Source organism: Empidonax traillii, unplaced genomic scaffold, assembly GCF_003031625.1.
Source record: "Empidonax traillii isolate 1590-97213 ecotype Southwest subspecies unplaced genomic scaffold, ASM303162v1 scaffold446:size905785, whole genome shotgun sequence".
In the NCBI taxonomy this organism is placed as follows: domain Eukaryota; kingdom Metazoa; phylum Chordata; class Aves; order Passeriformes; family Tyrannidae; genus Empidonax; species Empidonax traillii.
The window spans coordinates 91058-111175 of record NW_020955639.1 but is presented as its reverse complement, the minus strand read 5'-3'; the positions used below and the strand labels follow the sequence as shown (position 1 = coordinate 111175).

The following is a 20118-nucleotide window of genomic DNA, read 5'->3' as shown; positions in this document are numbered from 1 at the left end:
GTCACCCTTTTCTGATAAGGTTTTTGCTACTTCTAATCTTTATGTTATAGCTAAGGTTTCTGTCATTAGGAGAGCTGGAAAGTAGAGAAAGAGGTGTTAAAAAACAAAGTCTTAGTTCAGCCTCCATAAATGTAAACAGTAACTGAGCCATATATGCTGATCTCTCTAAGAAAACAAACAAACCCAAATCAATTACTGAAAAGGATACCATTACTCTGCTATTGAGATTTTGTATGTTTTTAGCAATACAAAATGTGTATAATTTGAAAGACTGATTCGGTTTGTGGAAAGTGGAAATAGGTGATCTGAATGTTTTATTCTTGCATTTTATCCCATGACTCCAGTGCTCTCAGTCCCAGGGAACAGTATCTGTCAGAATGATATATATCACTGACAAACAATAAAATATAAACAACAAATCAAATATAAACAAGTCCAATTACCAATGCATAAATGACCAAACAAGTGGCCCACTGGCTCAAAATACAAAAATAATTCATTAAGACAATGATGCTTGAAGGGACAGGTTTATTATATCTCCCATACCTTTTCATTTCTGAGCCGGTGACCAAAGCAGTAATGAAAACCTTTATCCAGAAAACATTTACAGCAAAACACAATGTATTTGTGCTGTTAATTAAAATGCTATATTGTTCTCCTCCCTTCTCACATCCAGGGTGATTCTCTAACTTTGCAATGGCATTTTCCATACAGTAATGCTTAAAAAACTACACTAAACACAACATAATCCTAAATAATAATTCTTTTTTAATTACCTGGTATAGAATACCTTGCAAACAAAAGACACTCATTCAGATTTAATGACAGGTACTGTATTTTTTGGCAACCCTGGAACAAACCAAAGAAAAAGCAAAGAATTATTCTATAACCATGAGGGAAAGAAACATCCATCTAAATGTAGAGGATTCATATGGCAAAACTAAAGAAAAAAATCCACACTTACAGCAGATTTTTTTTTTAATTCTTAGTGCAAGAAACATAACCAAGTTAATCACAGAGTCAGTACTAATTAAGAATATGGAAAATTCTCCTATACAGAGGTAGAGTCCAGTGCACAAGGCTAAAACGATATTCAATAGTCTAAACAAGACTGAGCCAGGTTTTACGGAATCCACTTTTTAAAGTATCAGACTGTATGTACATACATACAATAAATAGACTATACAATCTTTAAAGTAGTTTAATAAACTTCACAAAAATTATAGTAGATGCATTGATATCTTTACATAATCCAAAGTTCGTATCTCTATCACCCAGAAATGGATAAAACCAATATTCCTGATATCAAGTTAAATGGAAAATAGTTTAGCAAAGTGTTGATAAACCAAAATATTTTACATATTTTAAAGCCTAAATTTATGCTTATAAAGGATGAATTTCAAATGCTCTGAAAATGTTCCTTTTGATAATATCTGTAAAGAGGTTTCAAATGCTGTAATTTGTTATAAACACCTGCCTTACATTCCATGTTCAAGGGAAAAATGGACTTGGATACTCACAGTTCTGATGCATTGGCACAACAAGAAGTGATGAGAATTATATTAAAGGCCCAAAGGACACCAGGAGAATTTATGGAGAAAACCTTCATGTCTCAAACTACACAAATCACATTAGAAAGTCAACAGAAAACTGTTTGGTTTTACTACTTCAAACCTGTCGGTGCCTTTCCGCCCGGAGGCACCTGATTAGCATCGCTCTGGGGAGTCAAATGTGCATCTCTGGGCCCCCAGGTTTGCTACAAGCCCATAGGGCTTAACAAAACAAACATGGAATCTTTTATGGGTTACAACAGTAGTGCATAAATCAGGGATGTCTGTTGCCATTCATTTCAGTGATAGTCACAAGGAAAGGATTTCAGGGAAATGAGAGCTTTCAGCTCTATCTTTCTAAACTGTGCAAAAAAAAAAAAATTGGGAAAAAAAGAAAATCACCCCGGGGCATTACGAAGCAAATATGCTTCTACTGACAAGTTATTTACTATAAAAGGTTCTTTCAATTGCCAAGGGGGCAACAGCCACGGTAAGAGGGAAACAGTAACAACAACTGTAAGAGCTTAATAATCAGAGTTGGAAATTATGTTCACAGTTCGGTTACTTTTAATTTCTATAAGCACCTACGCTGAAAAACATGAGGGTTTGTATTTTAGCTTCCAAATCAAATCTCCTTGTGACAAATACCTTGTTAAGATTTCCATTCTGCTCTTCTACAGGCCTTCTCATTGGAACAATTTTTTTTATTATTTTTTATTTTATACAAACAGACTCGCTTTGATTTAAAGTAAACATATAAAAATTGAGAATATTGCTTGCAACAATGGACCTGGAGGTGAAGGAATGAACTAGTCAGGCCATACAAAAAAAAAAAACTCCCTCAAAATGAATGAATTCTGCTAAACTTCTAATGCTATGAAAATCTGCAAAAAGGATCACAAGATCTGTTGCAAATTTCAGAGATTTGGCCCAAGTCTTATCATCATCATCTCAAGACTTTAACAACTGTATCTTTATATTACGGAAAAATAAATGATTCCAAGAACTCAGGAAGGCACACACACCCAAGTACACTATAAATAAAATACATCATGAAATTACTAAGATCTTCTGATCCCTGTACACACTTTTGGTTCAGCACTATGGTCAAGTTCTCTCTTTTGCAATACAATAAAAGGCATACAAGAAATGTAACATATGCATAATAATTAAGAAGAATAATGCTAATAAGACAGCTTACAGAGAAAAGTGCAGTGAAAAAAACCCAATGCTATTTATTCGGGGCTTGTGCTACTGTAAATACAGACTTTGTACTTCCTGCTGTGCAAGGGGAAGAATTTATCCTGGGAAGCAGCAATAAGGAACGCAAAAAAAAACCCCAGCAACAACAACAACAAAAAAAGATATTAAGAGAAACCTTTAAGATGGAAATCTCCCAACTTCTTCTCCTCTAGTGCACAGTCATCTGACTACATGGTTTATTTTCATGCTGCCATTTCCCTGCATGAGTACAGTATAACAGAAAATGGCACAGTTCTTAAATATTTTTCTGCCTCTACTTCATTTTTTTGTTTCTTCTTTCAAGCACCTGATTCGCTGTTTCCTCATAAAAAGTGTAAAGCTGTTAGTGAAAGTGAGAAAAAAACTGTTGCTCATCCTCTCTCCCGAACACCGATTTCTCCGTTTCTCCTTCCACTAGGTTTTCACTCGTGTGCTACACAATGGGGAGGCACTGTAAAGGCAGCTTGACAGATTTAAAAATAAAAAAATCAAAAGTCTTTTTTTCTTTATCCCCCCGCCCCCCAGCCCACTCTGAAAAAAATGGATGGATGAAACAGTACGTCCGTAGGGATATTCCAGTCTCCTCTGTTAGGAGATAATCGCAGGGGACCATCTAACCACAGTCAGATTGTCAGCACTGACCGACCGTTTCTTTGCAGCTTTCCTGAAGTCCTTATATTTATCTTCACACAAGCGAGAAATGGCCTGTAAAAGATGAAACAACCCTCAGTTGCATTGCCCACAGCTGTTCAGGCAAAGTAAGGCTAAATGCAGATTCCTACATATAGGCAGAATTCCAAAAAGTCACTTCATTAAGCAAAATACATGGAGAAGTTTCTCCTCAAACCCTCGCTCCCAGTTCATTAGTATTAAAAGCAAGACTTGCTTTGCCCTGCACTTTTGAAGGACTCAGAGAGCATATCCCAAGCCTTTTCTTTTCAGGTTAACCACCACAAATCTCACTGAGGTTGCTGACAGTGCTTACCCACTGCTACAAGGTAACTGATATACAGCACTGCACCAGCGAAAAATTGAGGAAAACTTAATAAAACAATTGTAGAATATGTAAGTATATTTGGAGAATTTATAAAGAGGATGGTTCTTAATTTTTTTATTTTCTAAAAAGTTTCTTAGCAATTTTTTTTCCTCTACTGAGAAATGCTCTGGCAGAACACTTGGCCCTGCTTTGTTTCCAGAGCTAATGTTTGTTTGCCTTTCAGAAGCAGGTGGTGATTTCTGTGTGATCAGGCTATCCTATATAGTGCCAGAGGAAAATGTAGTTCATATTCGAAATACTTTAATTTGCATTACAAATACACAGCAATTTTAAAGCCTTTTAAAGAGAGAGACAAACATTATTCAAGCATTGACTCCTTTTATACTGTACTGGATTTAATGCTTTATGCTTCTACTGTTTTTAGTGAAGTCTAAAACAAGTATTTATTATGGACCTCATATGCATAAATATACTGTGCCCTAAAATAGCCTGTCTATTATGGTTCATATGGCTGGGACAGGCTATGGTTGGCATCAGTAGAGACGTTAACTCTGGTGATCAAACATGCAGAACTGCAGAGAAAGCTCACTGCAAGGAGTACTCAAGGTCAAATTAAAAAATAAGATGAACTAGAGCAGTATTTTTATTTACTCAGGAATGGTTTCAAGTGGTGTCTCCAGATAAGAAGTTTAATAAAAAGTACCATACAAACAAAACCAGTACAAGTGTTTGATTATAAAAAAAAGGTATTACAAATAATTAAACAGCCTGACTCTGTGGATCATAATTTTCTTTCTTGATCTTAACTTCTATAGCACAGTGAGTTGTAGCAGTGAAGAGTCCTTTGATTTTAATAGTCCTGCAAAAACCAGAGGCAGGTATGACAGAAGTACCCAATTCACATCTGAGAGCAAGTTCATCTAATGCTTTGGTCAAGCCAGCTAGAAAACATCATTAAAAACCAAAATAAACCAAAACAAAACAAACAAACAAAACCTCCAAAACCACACAAAAAACCCCACCCAAACCCCAAAACCACAAAAACTACCACCACCACTAAGAGACCAATTTCTACTTTTCAGTTGAAAACTGAATTTCCTATTATTAAGACTCCTCTTGAACACAGTTTTTTTCACGGTGGACATGAAGAGAACAAGAGAATAAAATAGTACAAATATTCCTATTGCTTTTTAGACCATAATTTAACTCACTTAAAAGGGCTTAATAATATTTTATTTCATTTAACCAGGAACTTAATGGACTAACAGTTTATGCAATTCAATCAGATTTAAAATTCAACAGGTCAAAAGTATTTATTCATGAAATGATGTGCCAAGGTATGGCTTGACAAATAGGTACACTGAGGTGCAACTCAGTTTCTTTAGGCTGCCAAATCAGACTATTACTTTAGGCATCAGGTAATCACTTCAAAATTGCCTGCTTCACAGGAAAATTTCTATTCTGCACTTGGTCACACAAAATGAAATTTTCTTGGAAGTGACACTTAATATTTGGCATCTTAGTAATTTTAAAAATTGACATTTAGAGCCTATTTGGCAAGGTGGTTAGTCAACTTTAGAGTAACATATGAAGAAACAAGACAAAAGCAGAAAACTGTAAATATTTATTACTGTCCTTCAGTTAAAATATATCCAGATAGCTTATAAACACCTTTCTGTCATCTGACTTCTGTTGCTTTTATTGCTAGGAAAAAAAAACGTTTTTGACATTTCTGATATGAAACCAAAACATTACTTAAAACAGCAACACTATTCTATCACGTGAAATTTGGCTGGAATTGAATGCAATATATGTAATAAGCTAGAATGAATGCATATATATTCTTCCATTATATACAGGCACACAGACCTAAAGTCAGTTCCTCTGCTGAGTTCTATGAATCTAGAGGAGAATTTGTCACTGGAGAAGGGGACGAGTAAGGTGAAAGGAGGTGGGAGAATGGCAGTAGTAGTAGCAGCAAGAAATAGTAGTGTAAATATTGGCTGCATGCACGTTTGTGCAGGGCAGGAGAGCAGCATGGCTGGTTATGGCTTCACTACCAGGAATGCACAAAGGCACACAGCTGTGAGCGCTGCACAGCCCCCACTAACTGACAAACCAGAGAAATCAGCAGGGACAGACAGCACCAAGTCTGGAAAGGCTGTATATGAAGAAAATGTAATGGGATGATGGTGGTTCTTCTTAATTTATAGAGCATGAAAGAAAAAGCAATTGGTTACTTTTAACAAAAGTGAAGGTGAGTTTTGCTCTGTTTTGTTTTCCCTTTGCTTCTTGGACAAGAGGGATCTGAACATACAAAACGCACAGGACTGCCATCAGCTACCGTGACACTGGAAAGCTGAAGAGATATCTGACACTGGGAAGCTGAAAGACACTCCTCTACTTGTAACTTACATATTTTCCTCCTTGGTTTTGTCTATTTGATCTATAGAACTGTATCTTCTAGGGCCAATAAAATATAGCATGTGTTTCAAAGGGTTTGAACTATGTGCTCAAGTACCATCCTAGCAGTAAATAACTCAGACAGCAAACAGGTATAAACTGGGAGTGCACTAATGAATGCTCTTACAAAGTAGGGTAGGGTAAGCACATTCTGTGTACTTACCCCAAAGAGGATAATCTGCTCAGCACATGGGATAATAACCAGGTGTGAGAGTAGGAAATTACAAAATAGTGGATTGAGGCTGCACATCCAACAACCTTCTTGGCAGACAAATCTCCCATATTAACAAATATGGAGAAGCAAAGGAAGCCTTGATATTTGACATAATTAAAAGGAAGAAGAAAACACACTACAACATATGCCAGCTGGAACAAACTACATTGGCAGGTGGACAGACTGAATGATGTAATAAAAGGTTATTTGCCATTTTTAACTTGCCTGACTCCATACAACAGGAAAAAACCCAAGAAGGGTCATAAAAATGGTTTCTGACTACTAGGTGGACTGGTGTAACAACTCCAAGACACTTTAGTCCACAGACCAATGAAAGGCAAGAAAAAATTACTGTCATTTAATCATTTAAAAGACAAAGCTGCTTCTTAAGTGACAAATGTAAGAACATCAATAAGGAAAAACATCCACTGCAGATGCCTGAGAAAGTGATGTAATTTTTAACAAGTATTGCAATGTCTCATAACACCTCTAAGCTGATGGATCTTTTCAAACATTTCTATTGGATGAGGAACAGTATTCACTAGCTCTGCCCTTGGTCTTCTTAAGGCTTTATTTTTTTTTTTTTTCCAGCACAGGTATGTCAACCTCACGATGTTTGCAGAAATTGTAATGCAGATTCTGCCACGTCAGATCTAATACTCTAGATACATAAAATGTCTTTAAAATGCAAAAGTAGCAAAAAAAGCATGATAATATCACCATTTCTCCACGCAAGACCTTTTGTGATCTCCCATGCCAGTAAGTAAGTTGCTTTAAATCCTGGGACTGAGCAAGGTCTTTTCAGTTTACCAGACAGGGCAAATCCTTCCACTGTCTGTGTACATTTGCTACAAGGTTGCTGTCTTTCATCACAGACTGCAGCTTTCCTCTCAGTATCAAAAATATCACAGCCTGTGTGGTACTACATCTCCTCCACTTGACAATCCAGGCAACTGTTTTAAAAACGGAGAACTCTGGTCTGAACAGCACACAAGAGACCTAGAGAAGTGCTGCAAATGCATTTTGATAACTCTTGGCAAGCTAAATGCTTAACTGTGTTCAGGGAACCAGGCTATAAATTATGCTGTCAAGTAGTTTCAAGGGCACACTAATGACAACCAAGCACTGACAGGGAACGAGGCAGTTCCCTCCCTTCTGGCCACAGAACAGAGGCAAGGAGGTGGCAGACCAAGTTGGTTTTACAGCAGATACTCTTTCTCTGCCCTGAAGACATCCTCTGACTAGCAGGGTTATTTACAGCCAACTTCTGCTAGCAGCATAAAGCATCCCCAACACAGGGATTTATTTTTAATAATACAGATTTATTGAAAAAATATTCCAATAATTCTTTCTAAATATGCCTTTTCTTTAGTCAGTACAGAAGAATCACCAGTATACTCTGGGTGTTTACAGTAATTTCCTATTTTTCTTTTCTTCTAAGGTTTAAGGAGCTATCATTGTCACCTTCATTTGTAACTTGCTGTTATACATTCTATGTGACATAGATTGACGGTGTTAAGAAACTGTGTGCTAAATCACAAAGTAATTCACTTAATTTTAAGATATGAAATGGCATATATGTAATAAGATCCCCACGTGTAAATCACCTCTTTTTCATTTAAGATAAAAAAACAAATTATTTTTCTTTTTTTTTAATATTCCCTTTAACAGAAACAAAATCTGATGCAAATTTAGATCATACTCCATATAAAGAACTAAGTTACATTCTTATTGGAGCTACCTGTGAAATTTAGGAAGAATATTTGGAAAGAATGAGAAATCTAGTGAAATTTGCTTTGATTCTTTCTCCAACACTTTCTGTTCCCACTGAAGTCACAAACAAGACAATTAACATTCCCACGCACCATTTCCCCCCACAAAAATGTGCACAGTACTGCCTGCCTGTTTTACAGGAGCACTAGGAATTTCAGAGCGTGCAAAGCTCACTCTAAACCACAGGCAAACAACCTCTAGCGCAGAGCTGTTATGTAATTTGTGTTATGTTAAAAGCAGTCAGCATCTAATGAAAATCTTCAAAATTAGTAACAAAATGTGCACACACCCATGCAATAATGCCCTTGAGAAACATATCAGAAAAATGAGGAAAAGTATATTCCAGTCTTGAAAAGGGCCCATAATTAGCTGATAATTTAAATTCCTCCTGTGTCTGTGGGTATTCTGTAACAGTGCCCAGCATTTCACAGGTCTAGACCAACACAGTGCTTTTGGCACATGGTATATTCAGGTCTCTTAAGCATTCATGATTTATTCACTAAAGGCATGTACTCATTTCTGTTCTGCCATTACTGAGAGAAACACCACAGGAGATAACAGACTTGGATCCACATGAAGTGAAGCAGTAGCAGGTAACAAGAACATGGATTAGCTATTTGCAGCAACACTTGTTAATATTCTGTCCTTTAAGGTGGATAACCAATTTTAAGGAACCAAATGAATACACAAAACTAGACTGTGGATAGAGTTTTGATATAACTTGTGGGTACTTTCACAAGGCCAATACAAACAACTGCAAATGCAAAAGAAATGGAAAGCAAGAAAAGGTATGAAGCAAATTGGGCCAAAGTTCTGTCCCCACATCCATGAATACTCAAGGCACTGACAAATCCATGACGAAAATCGGGCATAAAATACTCTAATATGTCACAGGAGTATCTGGGAAAAGGTGGAAGAAAAGAGAAACAATGCAGAAATTCCACATCCCCCTATATATTTAACACTGAGCATCCTAAAAATAAAGTGTCTTACCTCAAGTTTATATGCCCTGTCTCTGCTGAGGGGCTCCAAAGGAAAACTCAGGTTGTTTGCTTCTGCCAGGGAACGCAAATCAAAATAATACTTGGCATAAACACTGGAGGGAACATTAATATTGAACTGTAACAACTCAAGAAACTGGCGTTCCAGCTCGTTCCTGTAGAAGGGAGATAAATGTGAAAACATATTTCAGATTAAGCATTCAGAATGTAATTTTACTTTAAACTGTAAATAGTACAAACCAATTTCATTTCTTATTCTTGCCAGATGCAATTATCCCAGCTTAAGGTTCAACCTACCCTACCAAGTTCTACTGGCATATGTATGCCAGTGAGGAATATGAGAGATGCTGTGCCTTGCAGCTGCTACTGTGATGCCAATCAAGTCCAGGCACACAGCTTTGCTAGTGGAAGGGGCACCTTTATCAGTTTAGCTAATACAGTTTGGGAAAGAAAAGCTAGCAGGAAAAAAAGTTCTCGTAGTTTCTGCTGTACCTCCACTAGGTGGGTCTGCACACCCAGCTATGCCAAAACAGCACACACACATGCCCTAAATTTGTCAGACATGTCTTACAAATGCTGCACATTACTCTAACACCTAAATTACTGGAGAACTTATTTATTCCCTTCAGCCTTTCATAATCAATCACTTAGGATTAGTCACAGGAAACCTGAATTTTTCAGCATACTCTCTTTATGAACAGAGTAAAGCAATTTTTCCCTTAGACATGCAACCAAAATTCACAGTGGTGATCATTTGTTTTTCAGCACCTAAAACAAATGTGTTTGTCAAAATACCTTATAGAAACAAAGGTTCTATTTGAGCTCCCACTATGTAAAGCTTGATACAGCAATACATTATTACCTGCACCCATGCGTTAAAAAGTATATTGAGAAATAAGCCCACCATCGAAATTAAGGAGTGGAAATTTTCACCAATTGCACAGTACCTAGATATCCTACATAATATTTATACAGAGACATATACAGTGACTTCAAGATATGTGAAATAAAAAAAATAAATGGGCACTGAAAGATGTTTTGCTGAAGAGCACAGTGACTGCACAGCTCTGTCACCAACAGGCATTGACTCTGGTATTGCTTGTAAGTTACATTTTGACTGTTGTGTAAGTGTGCAAGGAATGTGCAAAGGGACTCTTTGGCATGAATTCACATTGCTGAACACTGCAACTTTTAAAAAATCCAAATAAAAAAATTATATTTTAAGATGTCTACGAACAAACACAGAATATTATCTTTTACATTGCCAAGATTGTACTTTCTGCAAGTTAAGCCTAAGGGTCTACATTAATGGATAATACAAAGCCTGTTTTAATGGCAAAAGACATTGGATGTACCTCTTTGGAAGAGCACCCTCAAATCTGTAAGTAAAATACACAGCCTCAGACTCTCACTATCCCCTAACTCCCAGATCTGAAAGTCAGATCAGGAGAGTAACTCCAGCTGAGAAAGGACAAAAAGACCCAAATATTTTTTATTTGAGCTAATGTAATTTAACAAACCACTATACCTACCACCATACACCTACCTCAGACTGCTTTAGCATGTGCTTTCTTGGGACACTCCTCAAATTCAGTGTAAAGCTACATACAGGACTACAGATACCCACTGCCCTTTGGTCCTTCCCAAGTTCTTTACTAGTTTTTAGGCACAGTCCACAGTACTGATGCTGACTTATAAAACACTGAAAGCTCTGCATGATGTTTTCCAAGATACACTTATGCTGAAGGATTCACAGCAGCTGAAGATTTTGACCTAGAGCTCTTCTTCTGCCTTACTAACACAAGTAAAGGCCCCCTCTTGCTTAGAGCTAGACATTTCAAAATCATCATATTGTACCGTACCAACTACCTGAAAAATAAGAAAGAAGAAAAAAATCCAACACACCATAGATGGGCAGAGGGAAAAAACTGGCAGCAAGAATATAAGCACCAAGTCAACAAGCACCAACATCTCTGCTGGGGGATTCACAAGGAGCCCTATACATAAAGTCCATGAACTAGATCACCAAATACCATAAAGCCAGCTCAGGATCACCGAAGGCTTCTTGTTCTGCAGTTTGTGAGAACCCTAAAATGTCTAAGAAAAGGTTAAGAAGCTAAAAATCTTAAGGACTTTGGCTTAGGTGCAGCACAGAAAGAGGGCCTATGTTAATGCGGGTCTGCCACGTGAGTACTGATGTTATATAGCTCAAATGTAACTTCTAACAGTAGCACCATCACATGTGTTTGTCAAAAACAATAACCTCTTTTTGTGTTTCCTTTCACACCACCACAGTATGACTCATCACCTGCCTTCAAGAAAATTCCTGAGAATCAGCAATTTCAAAACTCACACTTATAACCATTCCTGATTAACACTGTCATATGGCACAGTCTAACCTGTCACTCTGCTTCAAGCTTTTCAGCACTTCAGGTCATATCCCAGCTTCATAAATACTTTAAAAGCAATGAGATTTGTCTTGGAGGAGGAGCGAATGGAGGGAGACTCTTACTGCTACTGAGCACTCAAAGGCACGAAAAGGATCAAGGGAAAAATAATTTAGAAAAATCATTTAGGAAACACTCAAACAGTCAAGGAAGCATTATCAAATTATTCTGCATGGAATAATATTGCACGCAGAAATGTGAAGGGCCTGATTTTGGTTCTTGTCCCTCTTATCTCCCTCTCCCCCTTTTTATACTGGAAACCTCATTCTGTCTGGGCTATGTCTGAGAAGAAGCATCATCAACCATTCTTAAAGTAGCTTACATATTTTAAAACAGATACTGAAATGGCAGCACATGGTATTTCCTGCCTCTGTCTTGAAGTAAGCTTTCCCCAAAACCAATGAAAGTATCTACAGCCTACCACAGCAATGCAAGTGTTTTACATTGGGTTTTTCATTTTGACTTGGGGACAAAAAAAACACTTTATTACAAATTGCTTGTTAATACAAGATTTAGAGATAACTTTCCTAATGCTTGAGCAATGACAGCTACTCAGAATTTATAAGACTTATCTGGCAGTGCATGAGCATTCCTAATTTAAAACAATCAGCTGACTTCTAACATTCAACCTTTCCCTTACAGATCATTTTTAGACCAGCTATAAAACTGACATGCAGCAAAACATTAAGAAACTAAATTAGGGCTGCTGTAGCAGAAACTCTTGGTCTTTCAGTGCTCTGAGATTGCAAACCGAGATTCAAAAAACATTCTGTCTGCATAAACATTCCTTCTCATGTACTTCCCTCCTTCCCCTCCTCCCAGAGGGGTTATCCACAACAACCTCTCTCCATTGGCTGTGATCCTGACTGAAGTGAGCTAAAGCACAGACAAGTCTCTATAGTTCTCATTACAGATACTTAGCTCTGCTTCAAAGAGCTCTGAAACATGCAGATACTGTACTAACGCATGTCTTTAATAATTTTATTATTACTAGTTCTTATGAAAAAGGGGTGCACCAGTAGACCAGAAACATCAGTTCTGAATACACCAGCTGCAGTTGAGGGATCAGCCACCCCCAGCACCATTCAAGTGCCAGTTCCAGTTGCAGCTCTTCCAGCACTGTCCTCACACGCACACCAGCTCAGGTGAGGGCATCTCAGAAAGCGTGCACAGCCTGTCACTCAGCCCTGAATGTGCTCATCAGTCAGATCCAGGGCACTTCAGCCAGCATATGTAACACCTGCTAACCTACCAAACAAAAAAAGGACTAGACTATTCACTGAAGACTCATTCTAGTATTTGTGAGCATTATGACACTGTGTTTGTTCTTATTACAGTTATTTTTTTATTGCTGTTAGAATGTACCCTCAATAAGATTCGAGTATCCAGCCACATGTCAGAATTCTCTACGCTGCTAAAATATGCACTTAAAAATGCCATCTAATTAAAAAATGGAAAAATGGATTTTTTTCCCATTTGCATCTTAATACATTTTTAACACCTTGGAAACTAATCCAGCAGCATACAGGGGGGGAAAAACCTCAAAACCCAAAAGCATCAATATTGAAGAATGGCAATAAATAAGTGGGTGATTATCTAAGGGTCACCAGGATCACAATTTTTTTCCTGCTTTACATGCTTGTCTACTATCTGTATGGAAAATTAGTATGACAGTAAATGATGCTGAAGTGAATAAATGCAGGCTCACTGGATGTAGGGATTTTTGTCGAATCATACATTTAAATATTCTGCAAATCTCTTTTCATTACTGTGCATGAAAATCCAGTGGAAAAATACACTTCAACCAGAAAACACAAATAATTCATGTCTTTCATGTAAGCAGCTGCCAAGTAGACCTCACGCCATCTATCAGCATTCACCATGTTCAGATACAACACAAATATACAAACTTCATATAATTTATGAAAGAATTTCCTGTCACCCTCATAGACACGGATCTTGGCACTCATTGACAAAGATAAACAAACTGCACTTACATGTCTTCGACCGTGATATCTTTCAGGATCTGGCAGTAATCCACGTTCCACACTGCCTGGTCGTCCCACACTTTGGATGCCAGCAGAATTGCCCCCAGCACAATTCGCTTCCAGTTTGCTGGACAAATATCTATCTCTGCATAAGTTAAAAGTCTTTCAAGATATACCTGTGGAAACACATTAAAATCAAGACTTAATCTATTTTGCTATTAAGTATAAATGGATAAGAAAACTATTCTCACAAATCCATACCGGTAATTTTAAGATGGTAATCTGCCCTCAAGATTCTTTTATTATGAGATTTTTAAGTTTGAATGCATACATTATGCCAAGCTCATAACTGGATGTGATAAATCCATTTCACTTGGTCTTTGCCTTCTGATCCTATTACTCATTTCAAAAGGCCAGACGTCAGACTCCTGAATACACCATCTCTTCTTTAGCTGTGACTTGCTCCTGCCTGCCACTCTAATGCTGAAGAAAACCTTACCATTATCTTATAACACTGTAAAACAAAATATCACTAATTGTTCAGAAATTCCTTTTTCTTCGTAAGGAAGGTAAAACACTATTTAAGCACAAAATTACAAGTTCCAAATTACGTGTCAAACCCACTACCAGAAATGGAGGTTTGTCTTTTTATTTAGAGCATCACTCTGGGAAGATTTCGATGTACAAAATTTGGTGCTGGGAGACCACAGAAACACAGTGCTCAGTAAAAAGGCTGCACATGGATCTCCCCAGTGTATGCACTACCTGAAGATTCTGTGTAAAAGGTTGCCTTTTGTTTACCAGGCAACCTGTGTAAGTCACCCCTTTACACTCTATATTGCACAAAACAACTTGTAATTTTTGCAAGCAAAACTGCTCCTTGAATTATGAACAAACAGCATTCCTTGGAACCATCCTTAGAAAGCAAAAAACTTCTTCAAAGCAACATACTGTGCTTACATAAGCAGAAAGCCCATGGAAGCCATAATATCACTCAACTGCCACTCAAATTAGGAAGTGAAATTAATTTGCTTCACATCAGTGCAGAATTTGACTTCTTACTGTAAATGTAACACCTTTTAAATTTCAACTTTTCACATCCAGTTTTAGTAGATTTTTTTAATGAATACTCCACATCTATAGATACATAAAACATACAAAATCAGAAAATAACATCCTTTCTTACATGCAGCTCTAGCTTAGACAGAGAGAGAAAATAAAAAGAAAAAAAAAAGAAAAAAGAAAACTAAGTAAGGATTTTCTGGGGGCTCAAATTAAAAGGCATTTAGAGAACAAAAAGTAAACAGATGAGAATTATACTGCAAAGAAAGACATGGAATCACAGAACGGTTTGACTTGGAAGCAACCTTTAAAGGCCATCTAGTTCCAACCCCCCTGCCATGGGCAGGGACACCTTTCACTCAACCAGGTTGCTCAGAGTTCCTTCCAGTCTGGCCTTGAACCCTTCCAGGGATGGGGCATCCACAGCTTCTCTGAGCAACCTGTTACAGTGTCTCACCACCCCCACAGTGAAGATTTTCTTCCTAATATGTAATCTAACCCTACTCTCTTTCAGTTTAAAGTCATTTATGGTCCTTGTAGTATCACTACAAGCCCTCGTAAGAAGTCCTTCTCCAGCTTTCCTGTAAACCTTCTTTAAGTGCTGGAGGTGCTATAAGGTCTCACTGGAGCCTTCTGTTCTTCAGGCTGAACAGCCCCAACTCTCTCAGCCTGTCTTCACAAGGAGAGGTGCTTCAGCCCCTCTGATCATTGTCATTAGCCTCCTCTGGACTCATTCCAGCAGATTCATGCCCTTCTTATGTTGGATACCCTGGAGCTGGATGCAGCACTCCCAGTGGGTTCTCACCAGAGCAGAGCAGAGGGGCAGAATCACCTCCCTTGACCTGCTGGTCACAACTGTTTTGATGCAGCCCAGGGCACATCTGGCTTTTAGGGCTGTGAGCACACACTGCCAGGTCAAATTGAGCTCTTCCTCATCCAACAGCCCAAAGTACTTCTCAAGGCTGCTCTCCATCAATTCTTTGCATAGACTGTGTTTGCCCTGACTCAGATGCAGGACCTTGCACTGGGCCTTGTTGAATGTTATGAGACAAGCCCAGGCCCTCATCTCAAGCCTGTCAAGGTCCCTCTGGGTGGTAGAAGAAATTACACCTCAGTAAAAAGGGAGCATGAACTTGCCACTATTTTCTCAACAGCATATACTTGAGAAATTAGCTTTAAAAACTAAATAGGACACTATTCCTACACCACCTTCATTACCATACTGATGCATCTTCCAATAGCATGTTGAGGGATGAGAATAATCACTCTTGCTTCCTTGGTGAGATCTTGGGCTTAACTCCAGATATACTGTTTGCTGCAATGAGGCTCTGTATCATCCTTGGATAAAACTGAAGATGATAAATAGCTCTCCAGGAGAAAGGCACTAAGTGTAACTTTCAACTCCTTTCTTGGAATAACTTAAAAGAGAGCATTTTCCTCTGTTCACGTGCTGTAGTCTCCTTGATTCAGTCTTGGATTTTAAGTACGTATGTTCAAGTAAGAGAAGACAGAAAAAAACCTAAGACTTCTTCTTGCAGAAAACATTCGTAACAGTTTATCAGTGTCCTCAGCTAATGTGGGAATTCACTTTAATCTAAGACTTGTGACAGCATCAGTGTTATCTTGGAGACATTAGTGTATTTCTTCAACTTTCAAACAAGCTCACTCAGCTACACACACAGCCTTTGTTCTAGCTCTCTCTAGCTCTAGTTTGGAGAGAACCCACTGATCAGGCAGTGGGCAGGCTGGTACATATTTGAGCTCTCACCCTACTGATGTAGAACAACCTCGTAACAGCAGCGTACACACAGCCAGGTGAGCTCTGTCTCTGATGTAGATGTGCCAAAGTTCATCGTTCCTGACATATGGAGCTCTTGACTGCTGGTTTCATCTCGGAGCATTTCGATATACGAGGCCCTAGTGGGATGTAGTAGCAGCCCCAGCACCACTGATGGGATATCAGAGTAGGACAGGCAGAGTCTGTCATGCACTCACTACTGAAGGGGATGCTTCTGGCTGCTGCAAAGATGTGCTGAATCAGTACAGACTTTTGGAGAAGGGCCAGGTGGCTCTCAGCCTGTTTGAAGAGGAAGGCTGGTGGGGTGGTTAGTCACTACGCTACTCATCCCAAACAAACTCGTGGCTGGTGGGAGAACACCACCTGCTTTTGCTGGCAAAAGCCAGCCAGTCTTCCCACACATGCAGGCAGACATGTTCCATCTCATTATAAAAGAAAAAAAAAATCACTGAAAATGTTGGCCCTGTAATGGTAAATGTGAGATTTGAAATACCATTTGTATGCAATTATGTCTTCACATTGAATAGTGTATTAAACACAGGGGTCATTTTCTTAAATATGGGGTTTGTGTCAGGCTGGGGTTCTGAGTGTACTACGTGGTTCAGTGTATTTGCCTCTTGTAATGAATTTCACTGGCTTAAATTTTCAAAAGCAAAACACTTTCTACGTTCCTTTAGAACTAGATACCATGAAGTCATACATAAAGCAAATTTTAAAAGATCACAGTAGAAAAGAATACTACAACTTGCATCCCAGAATGCTACAAGAAATTTACTTACATGTCAAAAGACAAAAAATGCAGAAGAAACAATGTGACAAACACTTTTTCCTTCTTTTTTTTAAACAAAGTCTGAGGACCTCCTGTCTTCTGGATTATTTTGGCAGGCATTCCTTTACAGAACTAGAACTAATAAGCTTTTAGTATCTAGAAGTTAAAATATGATTTGCTTCCACCCACCTTTAACAGCTGTATTCATGCTCAGAAATGGAACTAAAGCTTAAAACAAATTGAAGTTGTTGCAACATTGTTACTTTTCTCCACTTTATTTCATCCTTTGCAGTGCCTGAAAATAAGCTTTTGCAGCAAAACTTTTCAGTACTTTTCTATTAAACATTCAAAAGCTGAATTCCCAAAAGACATAGATTTATTCTGCCTTAATTCAACACCTAGTTCTGCTCAAACACTTTAATAGCATCCAAGACCCATCTTCATCACACTTATCATTGCCCACTATGTTCTATGACTATATGTTTATATAACTTTTACAGAATGGTAACAAGACTACTTATATAGACTAAAGTCACTGATGTGACATTAGCAAAAACTTTCAGTGGCTTCAGTCAAACAACATATTGTTCTGAATTTTTCCCAGCTTGCAAAGAACAAATACAACCCAGTGTCAATATCAACAATACTAAAATATTCAAAACTCATTTGTACTGTAATTCAATTCCTAGGTGAAAGGAAAATGCAATTCTGATTGGGAAAATGCCAATGGGCATTGGTCTATCAATACACTTTTACTTACAAACTCAGTATGTCAGAGTCTGATCCCTCCATTATTAGTTTACTGCATTTGGAAATGAACCACATGGTTCTACATGACTATCAGTCTAACAAGCTTTGATAGACAACAGTTGTACCTCATTGGAGACATTTTAATAACTGAGCACAGGTCAAAAGATACCCTGCAAAGAGTTAATATTTAGAAGAGCAATACTGGATTATTATTTTCCATCTCTCCCCACAGACTCACACCAAGATTTCTCAATTACTGACTTTTATACTTGGAGTATCAGCAAACTATTATTTAATCAAAAGTGAAACCAAACTGGTGATTTGCCTTTGTTAAGAACTCATTTATCTGAATGAAAAAGAATTTATTTCTACTAATTAAATAAAATTACAACTCCGTGGGTATAGATAATCCCAAACTGGTTCTGAGCTCAATGAACTCTGGAGAGGTTCATTAACTTACATGCAGCAGCCCAGGAATGTAGTTAAATGGCTTCTAAAGCCATTTCAGGTCCAGAGGTACTGAACTAATTTGTTTCAGCACATACCTTGAGCTCATAAATCTTCCAGACCTGAAACAACTTCATGCTGACCTACTTCGGATGCCTCTGATCTTGACTCCCAGGAGCTGGACTTACAGTGGAGAACGGTGGAGAATGGCATTTAGCCATCCATCATAACCACCAGTCCCAGGAGGCTTTTTTATCCAAACATAGAACTGTAACATGGCACAAACTTAAAGGACCAGCAAGAGTATCCAAGCTCCAGCAGTGCTGCTCCAGCAGGGCCACTGCTAAGCTTGAACTAATCCCCAGGGTGATTATTTGCAGTTGGATGAATCCATCCTGGACTAATAACACCTAATAGTAACTAACCACAGTATCCAGGGTCGTCCCAGTTATGTAGGATGTCAGGCTCTCCATGATCCTGGACAGCAGAGTGTTGGTTACACAACATCCCAATCAACAGAACATAAATCGTTTGAAGAAAACCAAAACGAAAGATAGAAATGAAGAGTTCAGTTTTAATTAGTGTGAAACAGCATCTCATGTTTCCCATCTCAGAGGGCATTATAGCAGATTTTTGGATATTATATAATGCATTCAAGTAGAAAGAAAAGTTAAAATATTGGAGAATGTTTCTTTCTCCTTTTTTCCCCTTCAGGAGGATATATACCAAATATGAAAGTGTCAAATCATTTCACTTCAATATTTCATAATCACAAAAAACACTCAAGTTTTATTAAAACCTATGGGGTTCTTATAGAAGTTTTGCATCTCTTTGCTATTTCATTTTGAAGCTCTTGAACATTAACTTCCAATACCCTACTGATACATCTTATCATACTGGAGTTGCATTCTAAGCACCTAAAATATCATTATTCTTTTTTTTAGGCTTCCCTAAAACAATGGAGAAGGTTTTCTGTGGAAGTTATGAAATTTTCATCCTCAGAGAAACTCAGAACTCAACCGGTCAGGCCCTGATCAGCCTGATCCAGTTAGCTGTGCTTTGAGAAAAGATCAAATCACACATGACCCCCAGAAGTGCCTTCCAACCTAAATTATTCTGTGATTATATCTGTTCAGCAGTACCAGAATCTCCTGTGGTGCCACATGGAGAGGTCAGAAGTTGTGCATTGCCTCCAAGGAGGCTGACAGGGAGTCTCAGCACACAAAGTGGGCAATCACTGAAGAACATCACTGACATTACTAGAAGAATTCTGAATTTTGAGGCAGCAAAGCATTATCTTCTCTCATGCAATTTTTATATGGCTTTATGTCAAATTCTATCTCTATTTTACCAGTAAAACTCTGGTGGCTTTAATTATTTCTCACTTGATTTACAGAGACAGAAAGGAGACAACGTTTTTGGTATTTTAATTACCAAAATTACCACAATTCATAATTGAGAATCTACAAATGAGCCTGTATTTGCAAAAACCTCATTCCCTCCCTCACTAGGTACCCCACATTGTAAGTTGCAGGAGCACAGAATAACTAATGAAGATATTTCCATCCCAACAGATCATGGAGATCATGCTTTATTGAGAAAACTTCAGTGCGTCAC

The 20118-nt window shown here is 38.0% G+C and overlaps 1 protein-coding gene across 4 annotated transcripts in view; it reads right to left on the bottom strand.

Moving 5' to 3' along the window:
* Window positions 1–511: 511 nt before the first annotated feature.
* Window positions 512–20118, bottom strand: part of CCNY (cyclin Y) — a 53409-nt gene continuing 33802 nt past the window's right edge. For all 4 annotated transcript variants that reach the window (XM_027894885.1, XM_027894887.1, XM_027894888.1 and 1 more), the window contains 3 exons: window positions 13685–13851; window positions 9233–9395; window positions 512–3497 (listed from right to left, as the gene is read on the bottom strand). In XM_027894885.1, the coding sequence (XP_027750686.1) occupies window positions 3381–3497; window positions 9233–9395; window positions 13685–13851 (447 nt within the window). In that variant the 3' untranslated portion in view covers window positions 512–3380. The remainder of the gene's footprint in view (window positions 3498–9232; window positions 9396–13684; window positions 13852–20118) is intronic.